Genomic DNA, 26,509 nt, shown 5'->3' on the forward strand with positions numbered 1-26,509 from the left:
ATGATGGTCTAAGTAGAGAGGACATAAAATGTAGACTAGCAATGGCAAGGGAAGCGTTTCTGAAGAATAGAAATTTGTTAACATCGAGTATATATTGAAGTGTCAGGAAGTCGTTTCTGAAAGTATTTGTATGGAGTGTAGCCATGTATGGAAGTGAAACATGGACAATAAATAGTTTGGACAAGAAGAGAATAGAAGCTTTCGAAATGTGGTGTTACAGAAGAATGTTGAAGATTAGATGAGTAGATCACATAAGTAATGAGGAGATATTAACTAGGATTGGGGAGAAGAGAAGTTTGTGGCACAACTTGACTAGAAGAAGGGATCAGTTGGTAGGACATGCCCTGAGGCATCAAGGGATCACAAATATAGCATTGGAGGGCAGCGTGAAGGGTAAAAATCGTAGAGGGAGACCAAGAGGTGAATACTCTAAGCAGATTAAGAAGGATTTAGGTTGCAGTAGGTACTGGGAGATGAAGAAGGTTGCACAGGATAGAGTAACATGGAGAGCTGCATCAAATCAGTCTCAGGACTTAAGACCACAACAACAACAACAACATTTCTTCGTCAGACAATTGTTAGCCTCATTTTCATAATCTGCACCACAAAACCACTCCTTCTTATACATTTACACGCAGTTTTTTCGAAATTTTTCCGAATGTCTCCACCCTTTAACGTGTTTTGGAGACAACACAACCACCTAACCTTTGTGCACATCGTTGTTTACCAATCTAAGTTCACCACAGAATCAACATAGCTTTAATCAACACTTTTTCACTTTCTTCACATCAGATCTCTAGTTGCTTTCTAGTTCACCTTTATCTCTCCCCATGTATTATTTATTTTTATTTTCATTTCAGCCTCTGTTACCACATTCTAATACCATGTCACCCTCACAAGATCCCCCACAATGACCCCATTCAGTTTTATTTACATTCCCTCCGCAAACATGCCTCCGCCCTAGCCACATTATGTTCCCACATTTTATTTACTCAGGCTTGTCTGACATTTGGCATTACCCCCAAATGCTTCACACTTAAAGTTCCCATCTCTGGCTGTAAACGATCTTTCCATCAGTCTCTATACCAGTTCCAAACTGAAAAATCCATATCCCTCACCCACCTAATCCTTCACCTACACATCAACTCAGCCAATGAACACACCCGTCAACTCCTATCCCAAATCAAAGTCCTCAATCTTTGCTCTCCCACACCCACACCAGCTGTTCAGAGCATACTCCTACAGGCCAACCGAAAATTAGAACAGCACGCCACCCTCCACCTCAAAAAGCTATCCAATCTCCTGGTTTCCCACCTCCGGAAAAGCAATTCACCCTCCACAATGTTTCCAACAAACCTCAACCTCCTCTCATTGCACACAGACCCAGTCTCTCCCACCTTCTCAATCTCCCAAATCCAGTTCCACTCCCCCTAAAACCTCAAAATACTATTCAACACAATCTGGAAACCCAACACCCCAATTCAGTAGTTAACCTTTCCTCCAAACCTCTCTCCCAATCCAAAACCTCTGTCCTATCGAAAGGCCTCACCTTCAGCCCTACAGCTTAGATCCTCGTGCCAAACGAATCTGCTCCAGTCCTGAATCCCTGAACCGTTACACGAATAACCTGAAAACAGCTTTCACATCCCGCAACTACCCTCTCGACCTGGTACAGAAGCAAACAGCTAGAGCCATTTGCTCATCCCCTCAAACCCAGAACCTCCCACAGAAGAACCCCAAAAGTGCCCCACTTGTGACAGGATACTTTCTGGGACTTCATCAAACTCTGAATGTGGCTCTCCAGCAGGGATACAACTTCCTCAAATCCTGCCCTGAAATGAGATCCATTCTTCATGAAATCCTCCCCACCCCACCAAGAGTGTCTTTCCGCCGTCCACCTATCCTTCGTAACCTCTTGGTTCATTCCTATGAAATCCCCAAACCACCTTCCCTACCCTCTGGCTCCTACCTTTGTAACCGCCCCTGGTGTAAGACCTGTCCCATGCACCCTCCCACCACCACCTACTCCAGTCCTGTAACCCGGAAATTGTACACGATCAAAGGCAGAGCCACTTGTGAAAGCACCCACATGATTTAGCAACTGACATGTCTACACTGTGTAGCATTCTATGTGGGAATGACCAGCAAAAAACTGTCTGTTCACATGAACGGACACAGGCAGACAGTGTTTGTTGGTAACGAGGATCACCCTGCGGCTAAACATGCCTTGGTGCACGGCCAGCACATCTTGGCACAGTGTTACACCGTCCGGGTTATCTGGGTACTTCCCACTGACTCCAACCTATCAGAACTCTGGAGATGGGAAATTGCCCTTCAATATATTCTCTCTTCCCATTACCCACCAGGCCTCAACCTCCGCTAATTTCAAGTTGCCGCCACTCATACCTCACCTGTCATTCAACAACATCTTTGCCTCTGTACTTCTGCCTCGACTGACATCTCTGCCCAAACTCTTTGCATTTTATTGTCTCTATCAACATACCAACGGTTTCGTTTGGTAAGTTACAGCTTCTTTGTGTATATATACCATTGAGGAAGCCATATTATGAATATTTTAAGATCAATGTATCATGGGTGATCTATCACATACAAATATCGTCACATTTCATACCTCTGGCACATTTGAAAAATTTTTTGCGCAAACTCACTTTCATCAATGATCCACTGAACAGATGGTCATGTGCAATGTATTCGTCCACATTCCATTGATCATAAGTTATTGAAAGGAGGAATCTTTTTAAAATGATCTGCACTAGCCAGGTTTAAACTTATACAACATGTTTATCACCCAGAAGGGTCACTGAAAATATGATTAAACATATTGTTACAAATGCTATTTAGATTCCATTCTGAACAATAAGCAAATAACTTGATAATCCATATCAGGTGGAATAGTACAAGAGCAGTGGAAAATTAGTAATTGCACTTAGTTCCAGAAAACTTACAATCTGCACCTCTCCCATAGTAATTCATAATTTACATCAAGCAACTAAACAAATACTTTTTTCACACCACATGCAATAAATCAGATATGTGAGTGCTTACAGTATTCTCAGTTCCATCCACATCCAAATTTAGTTCAGGATCCTCCTTGATAAAATCACTTGGACGAGAGATCCCCAAGTGATCTCCAAGAAACTGAAAGGAGGAGAAAAATCTCTCAGTTAAAACTGTTTATACCCTGCTGTACTTATGACATGGTTCTCAGTATTTCTTTTTTGATAAATATCATACAACTTATCAGAGATTTGTATTTTTTAGGCGCAAAAAAATTTTAAAATGTAGTTTATTGAGCAGCTATTCAGCCAACACAGATCAACACAATTTCACACTGTGCCATACTGCACTAATATTACATGTACATGGTGTACTTCATGGTGCTTACTGACCCTTAGCCTTCATTTGGTAAACTCACAAAAAAAAAAAAAAAATGGCTCTGAGCACTATGGGACTTAACATCTATGGTCATCAGTCCCCTAGAACTTAGAACTACTTAAACTTAAATAACCTAAGGACATCACACAACACCTGGTAAACTCACAGTTTGCCCATAGCGAGAAGAAGATAAAGTGTGCTTACCCCCTGTGCATTAACATAGTAGGATAAGAAAGGTGGACAGCCCATGAAGTAAGAGTAGCACCGTCACTTGAGACAAGTTGACATGTAATCCAATGGCTTTTGTTGCTTCTGCCTCGAATTATTTTAAGTGTTTGTTTATGGAATTGTGAGTGAGTGTTTAGGAGTTGAAGGCCGCGATTATAAAGTGGTGTTGATGAGTAATAGTTTCCTAAAATCCTGCCTCGAAATGAGATCCATCCTTCATGAAATCCTCCCCACTCCAACAAGAGTGTCTTTCCGCCGTCCACCTAACCTTCGTAACCTCTTGGTTCATCCCTATGAAATCCCCAAACCACCTTCCCTACCCTCTGACTCCTGCCCTTGTAACCACCCCCCGGTGTAAAACCTGTCCTATGCACCCTCCCACCACCACCTACTCCAGTCCTGTAACCCGGAAGGTGTACACGATCAAAGGCAGAGCCACATGTGAAAGCACCCACGTGATTTACCAACTGACCTGCCTACACTGTGACGCTTTCTATGTGGGAATGACCAGCAACAAACTGTCCATTCGCATGAATGGACACAGGCAGACAGTGTTTGTTGGTAATGAGGATCACCCTGTGGCTAAACATGCCTTAGTGCACGGCCAGCATATCTTGGCACAGTGTTGCACCGCCCGGGTTATCTGGATACTTCCCACCAACACCAACCTATCCAAACTCCAGAGATGGGAACTTGCCCTTCAATATATCAACTCTTCTCGTTATCCACCAAGCCTCAATCTCAGCTAATTTCAAGTTGTCGCCACTATACCTCACCTGTCATTCATCATCATCTTTGCCTCTGCACTTCCACCTCGACTGACATCTCTGCCCAAACTCTTTGCCTTTAAATATGTCTGCTTTTGTGTGTGTGTGTGTGTGTGTGTGTGTGTGTGTGTGTGTGTGTGTGTAAACTGAAAAGCAAGCATCAATCATGGTGAGGGAATTTCCATTTCCCAGAACAAGGCTACAACTGCCATACAGGGTGACACAAACAATTTCCCCTCTAACAGGATAGAACTTTATGCAGAGATTTTCAGAGATTCAGTGTTTCTTGTGTTAATGTCATTAGTAACTGATATCAGCACTCTGTGGGAAATAAACAGCCTCCAGGCATGTCTACAGACTGTGGTATTGAGCTCTTCATAGGCACATTGTGGACAGTTGTAACAACTTTGCGAGACAGCCTTTGGTTGCTTCTTGTGACAAAGTGGGATAGATAGAATGGGGAACCACTAGTTTTATCTTGTTTGCAGACTTGTGAAGGAAGGAAGGAAGAGCATGAACATAATTTAGCAACCTATCTTTCCTTTGCTTCTACTCCCCATATCTCCCCCTTCATCCTGTTGCACTGACACAACATAATTTATCCCTTAATATGGTTGCACTGCACTTAGATATGGAACACAAATTTGTTTTTACCCATTCATTTAAAGATAAATTAATTTTGTGTAGTTCAAACAATATTTTTAATAATCTGCTTTTTCTATTTCCTTAAATGTGGAAACTATTAGTCATAGATTAAAAATTACTTTTTTTTTATTTCAATGAGTGATTTTCTACTGGAAAATATTTTCAGTAGACACTGCAGTTTTTGAGTTATTCAAAATAAAATGTAAAAATTGACCTTTAAACATCACTCCCCCATCCCAAGAGACACATTTTACCAGTCAGGATTTCTAGTACATTGATCAGGACACCCTCTTAGCACTGTGCAAAAACTTGTGGCTACACGCTTTTTCACCTAATTGAACTTATTTGGTCTTTACTGACTGGGCTATAAAACTAAAGAGCCCACTGGTCATTAGCCAAATGAACACAGCATTCCATAGCATATACTGTAATTTACAGAACTCCATACTGTTTTCACAATTTCTTTCTCTGTCACTAACCTTTTCAGTCCATATATTGCATTCTCTTTTCTTTTTAAATAGTTTTCTGTAAATTTTTACCATTACTGACAATCTGCAGCTTACAGCACTGGATAAGAATGAGTCCATGTTTGAATGTTATTTTTTGTAACATTACCACTATTTTATAGTGTTGCACTCACGTACTATTTGCATTGCCTTCTCTCATTTTCCCTTTACCAATTGTTATACGGGGCTGATCTGCCAATCCTATGAAAACTTACCATCTTTATTACAGAAAATAGTTATTCAGATGGTGGTTTCCATTCATTATACCAATGATCATAATGCTTTCATGAGGAGCAAACAATTATGAAGAACGTATCTGGTTGATCTGCAACCAGGTCCCAGTGACTGAAGTTTCTCACTTCCAAAAGATCATGTGGGATTTTTGTTAGAAGTGAAAAGTTTTCCAATATCAAATACTTTTTATGCCATTCCAAACACATACCATTGTTCTTCCTCTCATTAACCTGTGGTTAAAAATTCTTTTCAAATAACCAAGTGTTTCTCCCTCTCTCACATTAATTAATCATCTCACTGTGCTAAAAGTAATGCTCCATTATAAAATAACTTTTTGTTGATGGTGTAATTCACTGACTTTTTTCCTTTTATAATCCCTAGGACTGAGCTCATGTTTTCATCCAAATGCAAAAAAAAGATAAAAACTGGGGTAGTTAAGAAATCTTCTTGTTCAGAGCATGAAAGCTACACAAGCTTCCTGTTCGTATAAAACAAATCAACATTTTCCTATCTCATAAGGTATCAAATACATTCCTCTGTAGGTCTCATGTTCATATTGTGCTGTGTTAAGGCAGAAAAAGTCACCTGTATTGGATCACAATGACAGAGTTTAGTTACTGTATGAAAGCCAGGAATTTGAATGTGTTACTTGCAGGTCATTCATAATGTTGTATATATTTTGTCACCCTATACCTGAAAAAGCTGCATGAATAGTCAGTCACATCTTGGCAAGGATAAAAAGTGGTGCAGAGTGTCAACTTGCTGTAAATGTTCAGAAATGTGAAACTGCACTTATATAACAGACTGGCTCACTGGTAAAATATTGGGAAAATGCAACCAGTCCACAAATGAGGCTCCTTACAAAACATTTGTACAAGCCATCCTACAAGCCTGCTCAGGTGTGTGGTACCTGTACCACATATGATTATCACAGAATACTCAATGTATACCAAGATGAGCAGCACAAATGTTCACAAGTTTGTTTCACCCATGTGACAGTGTCACAGACATGCTAAGAAACTGGAACACCGAGGCTTGTAGATGCAAACTATCCTATGAAAGCCTATTTACACAGATATAAGAACCAGCTGTAAGTGATGAATCTCAAAATGCACTACGCTTCATTGCATATCACTTCACCAAGGAGCATAAGGACAAGACTTGACTAATTACAGCATGCGCAGAGTCATTTCCTCAGTCATTTTCCTGCACCCAGTATGTGAATGGAATTGAAGAAGCAAATTACTTGTACAGTAGGATGAACTATCTGACACACACACACACACACACACACACACTCTCTCTCTCTCTCTCTCTCTCTCTCTCTCTCTCTCTCTCTCTCCCTTCAGAGTAGTGGCATGTCTCAATAACAGTTAAGGGACACAGATCAAAGACCAATTTTGCCCCTTGAGACTACAAGTGCATGGATGGACAGAGCAGTGCTGAGATCATATGGGCACATTAGTCAACAATTCCCTTTGTGTGTGCCCCAATTCCTCTCATTTTATCATCATTTCTCCTGATGTAGGTGGGTGTCAAAAGTATTTTGGCATTCAGAGGAAAAAGTTGGTGATTGAAATTTTGAGAAAAGATCTCTATATAAAGAAAAATGCCTTTGTTCTGTTTGCCACCCAAACTCTTACCATACACTTTACACTCTCTCCCGTATTTTGCAATAATACAAAACAAGCTGTCCTCATCTGAACACACTCAGTCCCCTCCATTAATCCTATCTGGTAAGGATCCCATACTGTACAGCAATACTCCATAAGACAGCAGACAAGCATAGTGTAGATAGTCTACTAGATTTGTTGCACCTTCTAAGTGTATTGCCAATAAAACTCACTTCGTCTTCCCCACAACATTTTTTTATGTTAAAGTTTTTTAATTGTGCTCCCTGGGCACTTTTTTGAAAATACAATCATTAAATTTGTACGAATTATCATGTAACCAAAATGTAGGAGTTTTACAGTTCTGGTGTGGGGGACCTCACTTTCTATCGTTCAGGGTCAACTGCCACTTTCTGCAGACTTCATGGCAACAATCAGCACACAGATATTTACTGCCAACTGAATGATTACAAACTCCTTGACAGTCTTTTTTTATTACAAAAGATGATGGTATACATCACTACCATTAATTTATACATTGAGGAAATAAGATAGGATAGAAATAAAGCATTTTATGATCAAGGATTGTTAGAGGAATCAATGACTGCATTGCATTAGAAGTGTGAAGAATTTTCATTGCATTAGGTTCAAAGCAACAGGTTTTCGGGGGGAATTATAATGATAAAAATAATAAATGGGTAATTACATTATTATCTAAACCTGAGACATCTGTCACTATATGAGTTTTAATAGATTGTAGGTCTTTGGAGAACCAATATAAAGCAATGACTGAAATGTTTGCTGAGCTACTGCACTTGTATGCTGGGTCATAAAGTAAAGAAACTGCTACACACTGTTCTGTTCCTAGGCTGGATTTGGAGGCTACCAGTCTGAAATACATAACATTATTTTCTTTGAAGAAATTTATTGACTGAAATGGTATTCTTATCTATCCATGTCAAAACATACTGTTGATGGATGGTCAATTACTGTATGTATTAAAAATTGGCCAGTATTTAGTACAATACATACAGGCATGGTTATATTCCATATGAATGAGTTTATAACTGTCACCAAAATTATGATAACTACATTACCTATTGTTAAATCAGAATGCCATTTACCACTATCACTAAACATCAGTTTACATAAAAGGGAGAAAATAAAGCAATGTTTTGATATAGGAATGAAGAATGTGCCAAGACAGCTACACAACCATACATATTGGATGAACGGAAACCAACCAAAGTTAAACATCTTTTTTGGCAAGAAGTGTAGCAATGTAATGTAATTACTGATAATGCTAATCAATAATGTTAGATTAAGCATTGAGAAAAAACAGAAGATATAAAAAAATTATTTTTTCCCACAAGGATTGTTAGAGAAATCAACGATGAGATTTGATACTAAGTATGAAGAATGTTTATTATACAGGTTTCAATCTACAGGTATCGGTGGCACTTCATGGTAAAAATAATGAATTGGTACTTATAGTACTATATAAATCAGAGAGGGCTGTCTACATTCACATCTTAGCTCTGCAAACCCCTGAGAAATGCCTGGCAGAGGTAACATCCCGTTGGCTTTTTCCCTAGCCTATTCACATGTGGAGCACAGGAGAAATGACTTTAAATGCCTTCATGAAAGCTGTAATAAATCTAATCTTGACCTCAAGACACATATGGGAGCTATAAATATGGGGCTTTAGCACCAGATGATTGTAATTAAAGATCAGCTACTCACACAGGTTCAATGTTGACTTTAATTATCATATCAAAGCGAAACTTGGTAGTTGCATTAATTGGGAACTGGTCTACACTGGAAAAAAATCAGTTTTGACTTTGGCCACCAAGTGCAAAATTTGACACAGTACACTGTTTGTCTGACACTATGACATCCATGCTGTCATTTGACAAGCTGTAACATGAATGAACAGTATTGCTATCTATTGAGACCATGGGCTCTTAGTAAAACTAGTTTCTGTGAAGAGCAAGAATGACAGTGCTGCATTGACAGAGTAAAGTCTGAGGAGAGGACCAATGTCATTAAAATGTTTAAAAGGAGATGATAGTGAAATTCTAAAACATAAGTGAACTTGGTGCAGCACCTGGAACAGGTAGGAGTCCTATCCAGATGGAGTTGATGTTCACTGTAACTGACCATGTGGCACATGGTTGTGTAATGATAATTGTCCATCCCACAGTGTAGTGTGGAGTACCTGTATTGACACTTTTATTGGTCCCTGTATCATATTGGCATTTTTGTTTTTGCTTTGCTTTGATTTGGTCAGTGTTGGCTGGGCCATCAGAGTGCACACCTTATGTGCTGCTGCAGATAAGGTGAGTATATCTTTTTTTTACATATTGTATTTACAAGCCTGAGACAGCGGTGACTTATTTTCAATTATCTGTGTCGTTACAGTTTATGTTATAATTTCTTCCAAGTCTAAGTACTTACTAGGCATAGTCTAGCATTCTAAAAACTGTGTAGTATACAGTTTTCCATCTTTGGTATGAATAGGGACTGATTGCTCTGTTCCGATGTGAGCCAAGTTGGTGACTCTTACCAAACAGCTACAGGTGGTGTTGGCTTCAGTCACACAGCTTGAGGCTGTTGTCAATAGGCATTACTGTGGGAGACTAGATGTTGACTTTATAAGGGGCCATTCAGAGGGCCACCCCAGATCGTATGACAAACAGGTTCTGGGTGCTATTTGATCCTGACAAAGTCCGTGAGCCAGATGAAGTCACTCATGTTCCAGAGCAAGCCTCTCAGCCCACAAGGTCTGTGGATTTACTGGTAGTTGGGAGTTCCAATATTAGGGGATATGGCTGCCAAGGAGGGGAAGGAATCCAGTGTGAAACTGTGAGCGTATCAGGAGAAATTTTGGAAGGAATTATTCTAGATGGGAAACAGATTTTGCAATGGACTACAGAATGAGACATTTCCATCAACATACATCTCATACGGCTTAAGAAAACAGGATAAAAAAGGTCAGGTGTCCTATGGAAGCACATAGCCAGTCAATTCTCCACAACTCCAGTTTGGAGTGGGGCACAATGGTAATGATCAGTGGTGACATCATGCACTGTATGTTGGCTCGAGGAGTATATATGTAGTTGTAGATACATGTCAAGACTTGGGTGCTCTACCAAATAACAACTAGAAGCATCACATTTGTTAGCTTTTAACCTCGGCTAGCAGGATTGAAGCTAAGTTGGTTTGTAACACCCTCAAAACTCTCTCAAGGGGTCTGCAGCTGGGACTATTCAAAAGAGAATCACTTGACATGCATTGGCATTGACCCACTCAGGAGTCACCACACATTGTGCCACCAGTTAGGTTTCTGTTAATAACTCACCTAATGAATGAAAAACACATTTAGGCAGCATTGTCTATGGAGCACAGACATCTGGTGCTAGCTTTGATCAAAATAATAGTCAACATCACATTAACATTTGTTTAGTATTACCTGTTTCGGCTTATGTTAAAGCTGTCTTCAGACTTTTTTTAAGGCTCCCCTATGGCTGGTGCTGGCAGCTGTTCAGTTCTTCACAATGCCACAATTGTGCACAGCACCACCCATAGGGGGCCTAAAGAATTTGAGGATGGTTTTAACATAATCTGAAACTGGTAACAAATGTTATTGCAATCTCAACTGCTGTTTTAATCAATGAAAAACATTATCTGGATCACCACTGTTAATTAATTAATAGCTAGTTTTGGTTTGAATAGCAGATCATCTTCAAGTCTAGGTTGGTGTGTGGAAGAATGAGATGCAACAATACAAAAAATTCTGTGAGTGTACCACTATAATGCTGGGAATGGTGTTGAAAATGACATTAAAACATGAAATTATTGATACTTGTTGCAGCCAGGTGTAGTTTGTCACTGGTGGTAAAAACATAAAACATAGTATTACACAAAGTAAAACTGCACTAGGTAGACATTTGTCAACAAACAAACATAAAATCACACATATTGACAATAACAACATGGTGATTTTTTGTAGTTAACGACAAGTGATATCTTGATTGCTTGAAGAGCAGCAAATTTATACTTCCAAAAGAAAGAGTTTTCCCACACCACTAATTTTTATTTATGACAACGTTCTCCAGTGAACATACAATCCCCAGTGGCTCACTCCTCCTGACAACAATGTTTTTTCATGTCAGCTGGCCTTGGAAAGATGGTGGTTGGTGCAGACTGTGGCCTGGTTAAACACATTGGTGTCTCATTTGTCACACAAATTGCTGTGGTATGTGGTAAATCTCTGAGGCCATTCTGTTTCCCCTCTAATATCTTGCAACTCATTGATCAAAATGTAGTATAATTATTTTCTAAAACATAACCTTTTTTATAACCAGATTCTGTTTCCCACTTAAATCAGAGTTTCGAGTAAGACTCCCTTATTCTACAAATGACAAGTTCTTCCAGTTGTGTTTTAAGAAATAAAGCATCAGAACAATACAAATCTGATGTGTGTGTTAAAAGTACCATTTCTGTCTCACAAAAAACATAAACGTTAACAAAAACATACAATTTACAGTAATAGTGTTTCTCACATGTGTGGTTTCACTTTTATCATGGAAGACACATTGTTTCAACTTTCATGATCTTGTTATCAATATCATTGCAAAAATCTCAACTTATGCAACAACTGTGACACAAAGTGAGTTACCTCTTCCAGAATCACACTATTTATAACAATTTTTGATCTGGTGGATGATTTTCACTTGTCTTATTAGTGGGGATTTTCATGTTACATTCAGAAGCCAACAAATCAATGACAGACAGCTCTCTGAAGCAGGGAAGATAGTTTCAGAAATGAAGACATTAGGAATGAACTGCAAGTTGATTCAGTGCACAAGAAATAAAAACAGATGGTGGGAACATGTAGATAGAATGCCTGAAGGCAACTTCCAAACTAATTCTTGATTACAAACCACAAGGGACAAGAAAGAGGTGACAACCACAGAAGAGATTGCTAGAACATGTTGACCAGCACAGGTGATATCACTTAAAACATGATGGTAGAAGGACAAAAAGAAGAATCATGTAGTCCATTGCACACATACTTTTAACATACTTTCTCTTCATAAGAATCTTCTTGACACTGTATTAATATTCTGGGCATTGATGAGTACAGATGTCACACCTGACTATGCAACATTTCCCCTTGCATGCTCTGTACTGTTTTCATAGTTTTATGTTCATTGTTGTCACTTCTATTTAACTACACCATGCAGCACTAGAAATGAATGAGTATATGAAGTATTAATGTTATTTGGCATACTGTTGTTTGTATTATTGGTAGTGTCACACTCTTAACTTATGTTGCTATGCCTCATTTTCCCTTTGCCTAATTTAGATCTGAAAATGATCCGCTGATCAAATCAAAACATGTGATCAGTAATTTTGAAAAAGTAGCCATCCAGATGGTGTTTTCCATTCTTTATACCAATGGAGGTAATTCTTTACTGAGACATGGTGTCAATAATGAAGAGTAACCTGTCCATCTGTAGCCATTTCCACATGACTTGCCATACAATTGCCAGTGACTGCAGTTCCTGACTTACAGGAGATCATGTGGGTTTTCTGTGAAGACAAGTGAACCAATTTTATATACTGAATATTTATGATTACATTTTAAATGCACATCTACTTACTGTCCTTCCTTTGCTTAACATGTGGATAAAAATTATTTTTGCTTAAATGTTTGCCCCTATTTTTTTTTAAATAAATGGTCTAATTTTTAAGCATATTCAAGGTTCCATTTGTTACAAAATAACAAAAGAGCTACCATTCATGTTTTAATCTTGATGGGACAGAATGTTTTTATCCAGTGCTCAACTGCTGACTATGAAATCTCTATGTAATTATTGTTCCAGAATAGCATTCCTTCATAATGGTGTGGTTGATTGATTTAAATCTTTAGCTAAACATAAGCCTACAAGCTGTTTATGATATAATTCACTCATTTTTTCTGTGACTAGGAGTAAGCTCATAATTTTGTGCACATGCAAGGAAAAATGGAAGGACTTACAAATTCATTTTGTTCAGAACATTAAATCTGCACTTGCTGTGGGTACAAAACATTTTCTTATCCCAGAGCAACACAAGGCTGTCCCCATTTAGTTCACATGTTTATGTTATGCTGTGTTGAGGCAGAAAAAAACACACCAATGGTAAATCAGTGCGCCACAGTTTAATCATTCAATAAAAATCTAGTAATTTCTAATTTCTTTGTTGCTTGCAGGTCCTTATCTATTAAAAATAGAACATAGTTTACATTTTTGTCAATCTATACCAGAAAAGTGCTGCACAAGTAGTCACATCTTGACCAGATTTTGTAGTGCTAAGATGGGCATCTTCAGAATGTAAAATTTTACATTTCACAAAAATGTAGGATCCCACTACTACAGTATCAATGAGACTATAGGTAAGCCAATGGCAGACACCAGTTCAGTGGCAGATTACAGGGACAACACTGGGCCGGAGAAGGAGATTGCTTACAAACTCTTACAACAAATTCCAGTACAAAGCTGAAGCATGCAACACTTATCAAACAGGACTACCAGGAGATACTGAACATATACTATGAATAGCAGCATGAATGACACCGGTTTATGTGAACAATGAGACAGCATAATGGAGATGCTAGCAACTAGTCCTTGACCAACAATGCAGCAAGCAAGTAGGTCAAGTGCTTCTACGTCTAAATCTGCATCTACATGATGCCTCTGCAATTAGTGAAAGGTCATGGAATCACTTTCAGAACATTTCTCTACACTTCTATTCCCAAAAAGGAATGTGGAGGAAAAATGAACACAATATTTCTGTTCAAGCTTTGTATTCTCTTATTTTATCATGAGGGTCATTTCTCTCTTTGCATGTAGGAGTAAAAAATACTTTGGAATATGGAAGAGGAAGTTGGTGATTGGAATGTCATGAAAAGATCATGCTACAAATAAAATCTTTGTTTCGATTGTCACCCAGCTCACATATCATGACCATTTCCCATGCTTTGTGATAATACAAAGCTTCCTGCCCTTCTTTGAGCTTTCCCATCATGAGGGCAGTGTAGGCAGTCCTCAACATATGTTGCTCCTCCTAAAGCTCTGCCAATGAAATGTTATCTTCCGTTTGCCTTTTCCCAACTTTTCCATATTGTGGTTATAATTAAAGTTGCTTGTAACTGTAGTCCACACATATTTTTAATCAGTAGCTCAAAATATAAAGTTGTGAATTTTTGGTTGTTTACAGGCACATTTGCTGGTGTTTTTTTGTTTCAGTGCGCAAAAACAACTAGTGTCATATGCACCCATGTCAAAACTGTCAAACATGGAGAAACAGAGAGGAAATAAAAATGACCACACATCACTCCCAATCAATGGAAGAGATGACAGCTAAAAACAGGGACATGGAGAAAGGTCTACAAAATACACCATAGAGAAACAAAGGTCCAGAAATAAAATTTACGTGGCCTTTGCCATATCACTATGATGGATAAAAAATAAAATGCAGTCAACAAGCCGTGCGCCATTCACTAAGAAAAAAATGGCCAATAACTCAGACTGCAAACCTAAGTGGGTATGTAAATGATTAAAAGGGGGCATTCCTTCGGGAAATGGTGGACACTTAAAAGTTGGGCACAATGTGCACAAAGTGGTGGGAAGTGCCACTTAACAAATGGCAATGGCTATAATGGCAGTGCCCAATATGCAACATAGTTAAAATCACCTCCTTGCGGAGGGAGGGTTGAGAGGAGGTTGCCCAAGCCAATGCTTATTCCCATGAAGGGAGAACCTGAAGTGACACTACCTCCCAACAGGTGGCAACACAGAGATCATCAGAGGGAATATAAGAATAAGAACTAGTGGTCTGAGGCAGGAGGACTGCAGCCTTGGCAGCAGCATCAGCAGCCCCATTTCCTGTCAGACTGACGTGACCAGGAACCCAATTAAACATCACAGTGGCAACTGACAGTTTTCCTGAACCCACTGCATTAAGGGATGGGTGATGTATAGTGCACAGAGGCTTTGAAGAGCACAGAGAGTGAGCAGATGACAAAAAGGCTGTGTCACTGGATGTACTCCAGTGCTTGATACAGAGCGAGGAGCTCTGCTGTAGCTACTGAACAGCATGCTGGAAGTCTATACTGAAAAACATCACCAATGATTAAGGCACACCTACACCACAGTCAGTCCGAGAACCATCAGTAAACACAAAAGTACTATCATGACATTCCACATGAAAGCCATGCAACTGAAGGCAACAGAGGAAGGCTGGAGTAGTGTCCCTAGGAAGTGAAGGGAGGCCAAGGCGAACATGGGCCACCACAGGGAGCCAAGATGGTGAAGGGTTCACACCCACTGGGAAAGTTGCAGGTAGCATGATCTGCCAGAGCAGACGCCAAAAGCAAACTCCGGGAGGCAACAGAGAAGAGGAGGATGCCCCATACTGGCAATCAGGGGAGGCGGCACAGGAGGGGTGGCCAGGCATGGCAAACAAATGGCATGCATATCTGCTGACAAGAAAGCCACAGCAGCAGGACAGCAGTAGTTAGGCAATTTCTGCATACACACACTCAACCAGCCTAGTGTAAAATGCGCCAGTTGCCGAATGGATGCCACACTGGTAGGTAGTATTGAAAGGGTGTAAGAGTGATGGATATGCAGATGCATAAACAAAACACCTGTAGTCTAATTTTGAACGGACAAGAGACTGGTACAGACCAAGGAAGGTGGCATGATCTGTGCCCCAGGAAGTACCTTTTAGGACATTGAGGAACCGTGTACAGTTAGCTGCAGGTAAGACACATGGAAGGACGACATTTCCTATCAAGCAAGAGCCCAGTAATTTCATAGTTTGAATGAACAGAAGAGCAACATGGCCAAGATATAAAGACACTGGAAGAAACCAACTGCACGCTACAAATTCATACAAACAGTTCTGTCAGTGGAAAATGAAAGCCACTCTTGATGTTCCATGAGAAAAGACATTCAAGACATAGCTGAAGATGCCACTCAATGAGACAGGTCCATGGAGAACTGATAGATGGTAAAATCGTCAACAGAAATGGAGCTGGAAGTGCCTGGTGAGACACAGGCTATTATAGGGTTCATGGCGATAGCAAAGGGGATGATGCTCAGGACGGAACCATGAGGCACATCATTTTCCTGGACAAAGGTGTCCGACAAGGCAGAACCCACAAATACCTTAAAAACTCTGTCTTTTAAAAATTCCTCATGGAATTTGGGATTTCCACAGAAAACCATTCATGATGTGGTTGGACGAAGTAACTAGATGGTCAAATGCAGAACAGCGTGCTCGAAATCCATACTGTACAGTGGCAAACAAATTGCCACACTCTAGCCATGATACCAGCTGTGCATGAATCATACATTCCACCTCCTTGCAAATACAGCTGGTGAGGTTTAGGTATGGGTATGATAGTGGCTTCATGCCAGGGTCTCAGAAACGTTCTCTCTGCCCAGATGCAGTTGTACACATTAAGCAGAAAGTGCTTGCCTGCAAGAGAAGGGTGCTGCAACATCTGAATGTTAACAGCATCTGGCCCTGGAGCAGAGGATCCGCATGAAGTGAGAGCATAAACTAGCTGCCTCATAGTAAAGCTGGCACTGTACCACTCTCGATTTTGAGAAGAGAAGAGTATGGTATGCATTAAAGTCACTGAACAGCAGAAATGGGTGAGGTAGCGGCTCAATAACCTGGAGGAAATCTGCATTGGTGACATCGGAGAGTGGAGGGATACAAGTGGTACAAAGAGAGAAGGTCAAATGAAGAAGGAAAAGGTGAACTGAAACAACTTTAAGATAGGTAGTCAGGGAGATGAGTTTACTATGAACGTCGTCCCTTATGGGCAGTATGACTCCCCATGAGATGGAATGCTGACCTCAGGGAGAAGGTCAAAACGAACCAGGGAGAAATGCAAAAGCTCAATGTGGTCATGCGGACACAATTTTGTTTCCTGAGGGCAGAGTACAAGTGCATGTGGCAATTCTAAAAGCAGCCGTAAATCCTCTTTGTTGGACTGAAGGCCATAAACATCCATTGGAGGAGTCATGATAAGAAAATGATGAAGGGATGTCTCCTCAGAGGGTGCCAGGTGCCATCCTGTGAAGACTCACTGCTACAGGGCACAGAGCCAGAAGGATACTGTTCCATCTAGTCTACAAAAGTGTTGGCTTTGTTGTGCTGCCGGCCTGTGGAACCAAAAGCAGAGAAATGCTTGGTGGTGCAATATGCAGGCAGGCCAGGTGATGGTATCATGTGGCGACACTGTCAAAGAGGATCTTTGAGTTGGCGAAGGAGAAGACTGTGCCTTTGTTGGACTTATTTGGACCTTTCTGGTTAGCGGAGAAAGACTAGTGGCAGTTGGCTGGAGGGACATAGGAAATCTTCATGGGAATATTCCTCCTGCCATATCCAGCCTGCAGGTTGTGTAGCTGGTGACTTCACCCTGTTGCATAGCTGGAGGGAATGGCGATGCTATCATGACACTGGACGATTTCACAACCTCAGAGTCGAATTTGAGGTCTCATGTCTGTGTGGCCATGTCCTTCATGGACCAAGATGTAGCAAGAACAGTACGGTAAGTTCCAGACAGTAGAATGCAGGGTTTGCGATTAGCCAATAACTTTCGAGCGAACGGTTAAGGAACTTTTTCCTTTAACTGGATCTCCTGGACAGCCTACTCATCGAGATACATGGGACAATCTCAAGAGGAGGTGACATGGTGGCCATTGCTGGTGATACAGTGGGGAGGAGGCAGCGGACCAGTGCCCTTAAGCGCATTCCACCACAGGTTACACATTTGGCCAGGTGTCGACATGACAGTATGTGGTTGAAATGGTGACACTGGTAGCAGCACATCGGGTTCAGAATATATGGTTGGACTGTGATAACTTCATAGCCTGCTTTGATCTTGGACAGAAGGGCCACTATTAAAGGTGAGAAAAAGGATGTAGACATTGATTGTGAAGATGATAGGCTCATTGCGAGGAAATCCCCATGAATGCCACCATCTCCAATGACGGGCCGCTTCCAACTGGAGGCCCCTTCACAAGGGGGCACACTCGACTTAAGTGAAAGTCCACACCTCTCGAACATCTGATAGAGAGACCTACTGGCTGTTTGGGAAGGTAGCGGCACAGGCAGTCACCCCTTCCTGGGCTTGGCTTGTACTTGCGAACCCTATCAGTTGACCCAGGGCTGGGAATTACGTGTTACCCATTCACACACATGGGCCGGCATTCAGGAGTGCACAGGGAGGAAAAGGAACAAGAAGAGCCTCTAACGCCAAAGTGGAAGGAGGATAGAAGAAAGTGAATGAAGAAGGGAAAACGGAACAAAAAACTGTGAGACTGTTTTATGTCATCTACAGGTAATGCGGAACATTACCAGAAACACCCCAGACTTGTGCTGTTTGAGGCTTTCCTAGCGCTGCATCTGCTTGATAGGTTCCCGGGAATTACGCCAGATAATATTGTAGAAACCGCACAATATTTCAGCGAGACAACTGGCCACTATCTCCAGGTGTTACTGTCGCGTCGCTCAGAAGCTCGCCAATGTATATGCTGGCTTTCTAGAACAGCGCAGGTGCCAGCGGGTCATAACATCATCGAAGACCAATTGTAGACAGTGTCAAAAACCAGGGACCTCTGCTGGAGAAACAGGTCGCGGTGCGGGAAAATGCAGCCGGGAGCGACAGACCCTGTTCGCGGCGCGCGACGTGTTGGCGCGCGATTTTACCTGACCAAAGCCTCGGAGCCAGCCTTGGCAGCACTAAGGAACCATCAGCCGCAGATTAGCAACCGCACCGAGTCAACCCAGATGGGAAGCCTTAGCGCAGATGCTTAAATCGCGTGCCAACACCTCTCGCGTGCGAATGGGGTCCGTCGCTCCCGGCCGCTTTTTCCCGCGCCGTACATCCACAGACCGCGACCCGTTTCTCCAGCAGAGAGCTCAGGTTTTCGACTCTGTCTTCGATTGGTCTTAGATGGCGTTATGCCCCGCTGGCGCCTGCGCTGTTCTAGAAAGCCAGCATATACATTGGCGAGCTTCTCAGTGACGTGACAGTAGCACCTGAAGATGGTGGGCACTTGTCTCGCTGAAGTATTGTGCGGTTTCTACAATATTATCTGGTGTAATTCCCGGGAACCAATTAAGCACACCAGACATGTTCCCCAAGGGAGTGGAAATAGAATACCAAGAAGATAGACATGCAGCACCAAAGGGAAAAGATGCTGCAGAGGTTGGGGCCCTGCAGTAGTGAAGCATAAATACGCCAAAGTGGCAAGCACCCTGGGGCTTTGCTGGTGTAGTACACACAGATATCTCCCACCACAGTACCATAGCATGCCACTACTGGAGCCAATCCACACAGCGAAGTCAGTCATCTGAATAAGTTTGACATAGCTCAACCGTTCCTGCCACCGCCAAAAGTGAATTACTCCACATTAAATCTTTTCATCATTTTTCTTTTTTCGTCATAAATCAACCCACTGTGATGCAGGAATTAAAATGTATACCAGCAAGGCGGGACGTTGTTATCAGAAGAAAGAAAACTGGCTTTCTATGGATCGGAGCATGGAATGTCAGATCCCTTAATTGAGCAGGTATGTTAGAAAATTTAAGAAGGAAAATGGATAGGTTAAAACTAGATATAGTGGGAATTAGTGAAGTTCGGTGGCGGGAGGAACAAGACTTTTGGTCAGGCGAATACAGGGTTATAAATACAAAATCAAATAAGGGTAATGCATGAGTTGGTTTAATAATGAATAAAAAAAAATAGGAGTGCAGGTAAGCTACTACAAACAGCATAGTGAACGCATTATTGTGGCCAAGATAGACACAAAGCCCACACCTCCTACAGTAGTACAAGTTTATATGCCAACTAGCTCTGCACATGACGAAGAAATTGAAGAAATGTATGATGAAATAAAAGAAATTATTCAGATAGTGAAGGGAGATGAAAATTGAATAGTCATGGGTGACCGGAATTTGGTAGTAGGAAAAGGGAGAGAAGGAAATGTAGGGGCTTAGAAATGAAAAAGGAAGCCGCCTGGTAGAATTTTGCAGAGAGCACAACTTAATCATAGCTAACACTTGGTTCAAGAATCATAAAAGAAGGTTGTATACATGAAAGAAGCCTGGAGATACTGACAGGTTTCAGATAGATTATATAATGGTAAGACAGATATTTAGAAACCAGGTTTTAAATTGTAAGACACTTCCAGGGGCAGATGTGGACTCTGACCACAATCTATTGGTTATGAACTGTAGATTAAAACTGAAGAAACTGCAAAAAGGTGGGCATTTAAGGAGATGGGACCTGGATAAACTGACTAAGCCAGAGGTTGTACAGAGTTTCAGGGAGAGCATAAGGGAACAATTGACAGGAATGGGGGAAAGAAATACAGTAGAAGAGGAATGGGTACCTTTGAGAGGTGAAACAGTGAAGGCAGCAGAGGATCAAGTAGGTAAAAAGACGAGGGCTAGTACAAATCCTTGGATAACAAAAGAAATATTGAATTTAATTGATGAATGTAGAAAATATAAAAATGCAGTAAATGAAGCAGGCAAAAAGGAACACAAACGTCTCAAAAATGAGATCGACAGGAAGTGCAAAATAGCTAAGCAGGGATGGCTAGAGGACAATTGTAAAGATGTAGAGGCTTATCTCACTAGGAGTAAGATAGATACTGCCTACAGAAAAATTAAAGAGACCTTTGGAGAAAAGAGAACCACTTGTATGAATATCAAGAGCCCAGATGGAAACACTGTTCTAAGCAAAGAAGGGAAAGCAGAAAGGCGGAAGGAGTATATAGAGGGTCTATACAAGGGCAATGTACTTAAGACAATATTATGGAAATGGTAAATGATGTGGATGAAGATGAAGTGGGAGATATGATACTGCGTGAAGAGTTTGATAGAGTCGAAACAAGGCCCTGGGAGTAGACAACATTCCATTAGAACTACTGACAGCCTTGGGAGAGCCAGGCCTAACAGATCTCTACCATCTGGTGAGCAAGATGTATGAGACAGGCGAAATACACTCAGACTTCAAGAAGAATATAATATTTCTAATTCCAAAGGAAGCAGGTGCTGACATGTGAAAATTACCGAACAATCAGTTTAACAAGTCACGGATGCAAAATACTAACGCAAATTCTTTACTGACGAATGGAAAAACTGGTAGAAGCCGACCTCAGGGAAGATCAGTTTGGATTCCATAGAAATGTTGGGACATGTGAGGCAATACTGACCCTACGACTTATCTTAGAAGAAAGGTTAAGGAAAGGCAAACCTACGTTTCTAGCATTTGTAGACTTAGAGAAAGCTTTTGACAATGTTGACTGGAATACTCTCTTCCAAATTCTAAGGGTGGCAGGGTTAAAATACAGGGAGCGAAAGGCTATTTACAATTTGTACAGAAACCAGATGGCAGTTATAAGAGTCAAGGGGCATGAAAGGGGAGCAGTGGTTGGGAAGGGAGTGAGACAGGGTTTTAGCCTCTCCCCGATGTTATTCAATCTGTATATTGAGCAAGCAGTAAAGGAAACAAACGAAAAATTCGGAGTAGGTATTAAAATCCATGGAGAAGAAATAAAAACTTTGAGGTTCGCCGATGACATTGTGATTTTGTCAGAGACCACAAAGGACTTAATAGAGCAGTTGAACGGAATGGATAGTGTCTTAAAAGGAGGATATAAAATAAACATCAACAAAAGCAAAACGAGGATAATGGGATGTAGTCTAATTAAGTCGGATGATGCTGAGGGAATTAGATTGTGACATGAGACAAAGTAGTAAAGGAGTTTTGCTATTTGGGGAACAAAATAAATGATGATGGTCTAAGTAGAGAGGAAATAAAATGTAGACTAGCAATGGCAAAGGAAGCGTTTCTGAAGAATAGAAATTTGTTAACATCGAGTATAGATTGAAGTGTCAGGAAGTCATTTCTGAAAGTATTTGTATGGAGTGTAGCCATGTATGGAAGTGAAACGTGGATGATAGCTAGTTTGGACAAGAAGAGAATAGAAGCTTTCGAAATGTGGTGCTACAGAAGAATGCTGAAGATTAGATGGATAGATCACATAACTAATGAGGAAGTATTGAATAGGATTGGGATGAAGATAAGTTTGTGGCACAACTTGACTAGAAGAAGGGATCAGTTGGTAAGACATGTTCTGAGGCATCAAGGGATCACCAATTTAGTACTGGAGGGCAGCGTGGAGGGTAAAAATCATAGAGGGAGACCAAGAGATGAATACACTAAACAGATACAGAAGGATGTAGGTTGCAGTAAGCACTGGGCGATGAAGAAGTTTGCACAGGATAGGGAATCTTGGAGAGCTGCATCAAACCAGTCTCAGGACTGAAGACTACAACAACAACAACAACAACAACAACAACCAGCAAGGCAGACATGTACCCTCAAACAAAGTGAAAATTAATTAGGTAACTAACTTTCTTTGAGGAGGTGGTGGTAAAAGCTTGCCCTCACGTGTAGCATAGAGTACAGATACAGATGTACAAATAGAATGAAGATTAATCATGGGTATGTACATGCACCAGATGGCTGCAACACAATATCGAAAAGGCAATTATTTTACTTCGAACACCAACAAGATTAACTTTTTATTACAAATTTTACAAAATGGTTATCTTCTTACATGCTGAGTGTTCTGAGAATCATGGGTAGACATTGGATGTGGTTAGATGCCAAGTCTTATGCATTGCAAATGTCTCCATTCTATTCTGGTAGCAATAGGCCCTGCTGCCTTCACATTCTGACTGGTGATCATCTGACCCACAGTGGTATGTTTATCACCCCATATACTCCTCTTCTAGGTCCCATTTCTTCATCTAACACTTAAGGTCACCTTTATAGTTATTTCTGCGTGAGGAAGCATTCTCTGTGATAATGAATATCTGCCCTAAAAGCATCTTATGTCAGAACCCCAAAATCTTGCGTAATCTCCAACAGACAACACATCTTCCAATAACTGTTATCTTATATTCAATGTTTGGTCCACTTACTGTGTGCTGCCGTATTCAATTCTTATTTGCCTGCACCAGACTGCAGAACTATCACAGCCACAGTTGCACTGCATTTTGCAAATACTGTCATCCTATGTTCATTGCCTGTACTCACTTGTCTGCAACCGACTGCTCAGGTATTGTGTCTACAGCACTTGTACCTTGAGAAGAGAGACATCTAGTTCTGTCAGGGACTATTCCACAGTACTGCCACGTTTATGCTTTAGAAACTGAAGAGTGTGGACATGAAAGTGGAAACTGTGGTGCCCATAATAAGAAAAGCATGCAACACCCTGCACATCTGAATGTCAATCACTGCACAACACAATAAATGTAGAGAGGCACTACTGTTTGGCAATGTTCTTTAGATGATATCACTCTGGCAGAACTTAATTATAGAAAAATATACATGAATGCACACTTTGTCAAAATAGGCCACTTGCCACTTCAGTAATAGACCTCATATTTTCATAAAAATATATTGTAATTGTCTTTATGAAAATTGTGTTGCCTCGTTCATGCATGATAATTTGTTCACACAGGTACAGTGCAAAAACAAATTTCATTCAGGGAACAATTTTCCTCAGAAGTAGAGGACATGGATCATATTGGGATTGGAGAAGAATGGATGGTAATGTATCTTAAGCAGCCAGCTCTCTTAACAGTAAACCTGCTCACACTGTTAGTCTGTAGTGTCACAATGGAGCTCCATAGGTCATAGGTTTGATGTTACTTTCATACTTTTAAATTTTTGCAGATGACAGCATGTTGTCATATAGGACTGAAAGTAAGGGTGAAGAAAGTTGAATTTTAAATTTGATACTGGTTAAGGGCTGTAAAATTAATTAAAGACAAATGATGCAGAATATCCCTTGCGTAAGTTGTTTCTTAAATTTATTGAAAATTAAATTCACCTTTGGCAAGCTGTCCATGGAACGGTAAGGGGCAACAAAGAGTATCTTACTGATTTTCCTATCACAACATGCACTGAAGATTAGTAACTGTCATCCAGTGTGACAGTACAGGAGGTATAGAGGAAAAGAGAAGAAAAATTGTGTAGTAGGATCAAAACCACAAACCTAGTCTGTGCTACTTCACAAGGTGCGATCTCTTCAATAGATTTAAATTTGTTGATATGTGTGGAACAAATGCCACCATGACAAATGGTTTTTGGGTGAGGTACCCAGCACTTCATGTGACATCAGCATCAGTCTGTTCTCCTACCCCTTCTCAGGCTGATTGCTAGCTCCTAAGTTCATTTCTCTTGAACATAAGCTGTGAACCTCTAGCAACGTTTGGTTTTTTTTTTTTTTTTTTGATTGTTCATAATCTCTCAAAATTTCTGCCATACAACACATTTATCACGTTTCCCAGGCATTCGTATTGTATATCAATCATATCATATTGTATCATCTTCCTTTGGTGTAGATAATCCAATTCCATTCATCTCAGTATTGCATACTTCTTGCCATAACTTGCATCCAGAAAAATTGCACATTTAAAATTTGCTTTGTGTATTCAGTCACACTTTGCCTCTGCAATGTCATTTCTTTCTCATCAACAAAAAAATCTAATTTTGTTAACATCAAGTGTCCATCATCCCACAGCATTCAGTACAACTTTAACTGGAACATGGCTATGTCTAATCATTAGAAATAGTTTATTCCTACTACTGCCAGGTATGTGGTTCACATTGCTGGCTAATACATTACCTTATTTTTGGAGGTGGCACTTGAAATCCTATGGCTACATGACATTTTAATTAGCCAGAACATCAATCTGCCTGTAAGGTAGCTCATAGGCAGACTGCACACCTTGAGGAGCTGAGGGGCAGAGAGAAAGGGGGGGGGGGGGGTTGAGACAGACAGAGAGAGTGGGCAAGGAGATGTAATGATTGTGGGAGGAGGAGGAGGAGGAGGAGGAGGAGCAGGAGGAGGAGGAGGAGAAGGTGGAGGAGATGTAATGATTGTAGGAGGAGGAGGAGGAGGAGGAGGAGATGAAATGATTGTGGGAGGAGGAGGATGACGAGATGTAATGATTGTGGGAGGAGGAGGAGACGGAATGATTTTGGGAGGAGGAGGAGATGGACTAACAGATTGGAATAAATATCTAACCTGGCAATGCCGTGTACTCAAGTGGTTACTAATATACTGCTGATCTCTAGAAAATTCACAATCTCTATCTATTTCAATTAACCATTGAAATTTCTCGTTCTACATGCAATATTAGAGATGTGAATGCTTGCAATATTATCAAGATCATCCCATCCCAAATTTAGTCTGGGATCCTCACTGATACAATCACTGTGACAAGATACTCTCAACAGATCTTCAAGAAAATGAAAACAAAGAATATTTGAATTAATACAGCTTGTGCAAATCTGCACATACAAAGACAATTTGCTGATCAGCTTTTCTAATCCACATTCCCATGATTCCACCTTGTGGTACATTTCACTGTGCTCTTTGCAGAGACACTAACAGCTCTCTCCTACACTGCATACGTCACAGGTTGGTTGGTTTGTGGGATTAAAGGGACCAGACTGTTACGGTCATCGGTCCCTTTTTCCAAATACTAAAAACCACCACAGAGGATAAAAGCGATCAACAGAATAGATGACAGGTGACACGGAACAAGAGAAACTCAGACAAAGACCAGACAAGACGAACTAAAATCACACAGAATGTGACAGTGGTTGGCTGACCATAGAAACAAAACAGGAAAAGCCAATCACCGAGAAACACATTAAAAAAATCAGACTAAAATCGTAGGCCATAGGCCAGAATGAACACAAAAAGACACACACTTACATTAAGCAATAAAAGCCCCCTGCCCGAATAAAATGCAAAACTAAGTCCGCTATGGCAGAGTCGTCAGTTAAAAGGGCAGGGAGCGTATCAGGCAGCGCAAACGTCTGCCTGAGCACAGTTAAAAGGGCGCACTCCAACAGAATATGGACCACCATCAAGGCTGCCCCACAACGACAAAGAGGTGGGTCCTCATGACACAGTAAATAACTGTGTGTCAGTCAGGCGTGCCCAATGCGGAGCCA

At 40.8% G+C, this 26,509-nt stretch overlaps 1 protein-coding gene across 1 annotated transcript in view; it reads right to left on the reverse strand.

The window, feature by feature from the left end:
* The window catches only part of LOC126295193 (uncharacterized), an 83,830-nt gene that overhangs the window by 26,042 nt on the left and 31,279 nt on the right, over positions 1-26,509 (reverse strand). Inside the window, exon 4 of the mRNA XM_049987497.1 lies at positions 3,067-3,159. Within this exon, the coding sequence (XP_049843454.1) occupies positions 3,067-3,159 (93 nt within the window). The remainder of the gene's footprint in view (positions 1-3,066; positions 3,160-26,509) is intronic.

This window comes from Schistocerca gregaria, chromosome 11 (assembly GCF_023897955.1).
Source record: "Schistocerca gregaria isolate iqSchGreg1 chromosome 11, iqSchGreg1.2, whole genome shotgun sequence".
NCBI lineage: Eukaryota > Metazoa > Arthropoda > Insecta > Orthoptera > Acrididae > Schistocerca > Schistocerca gregaria.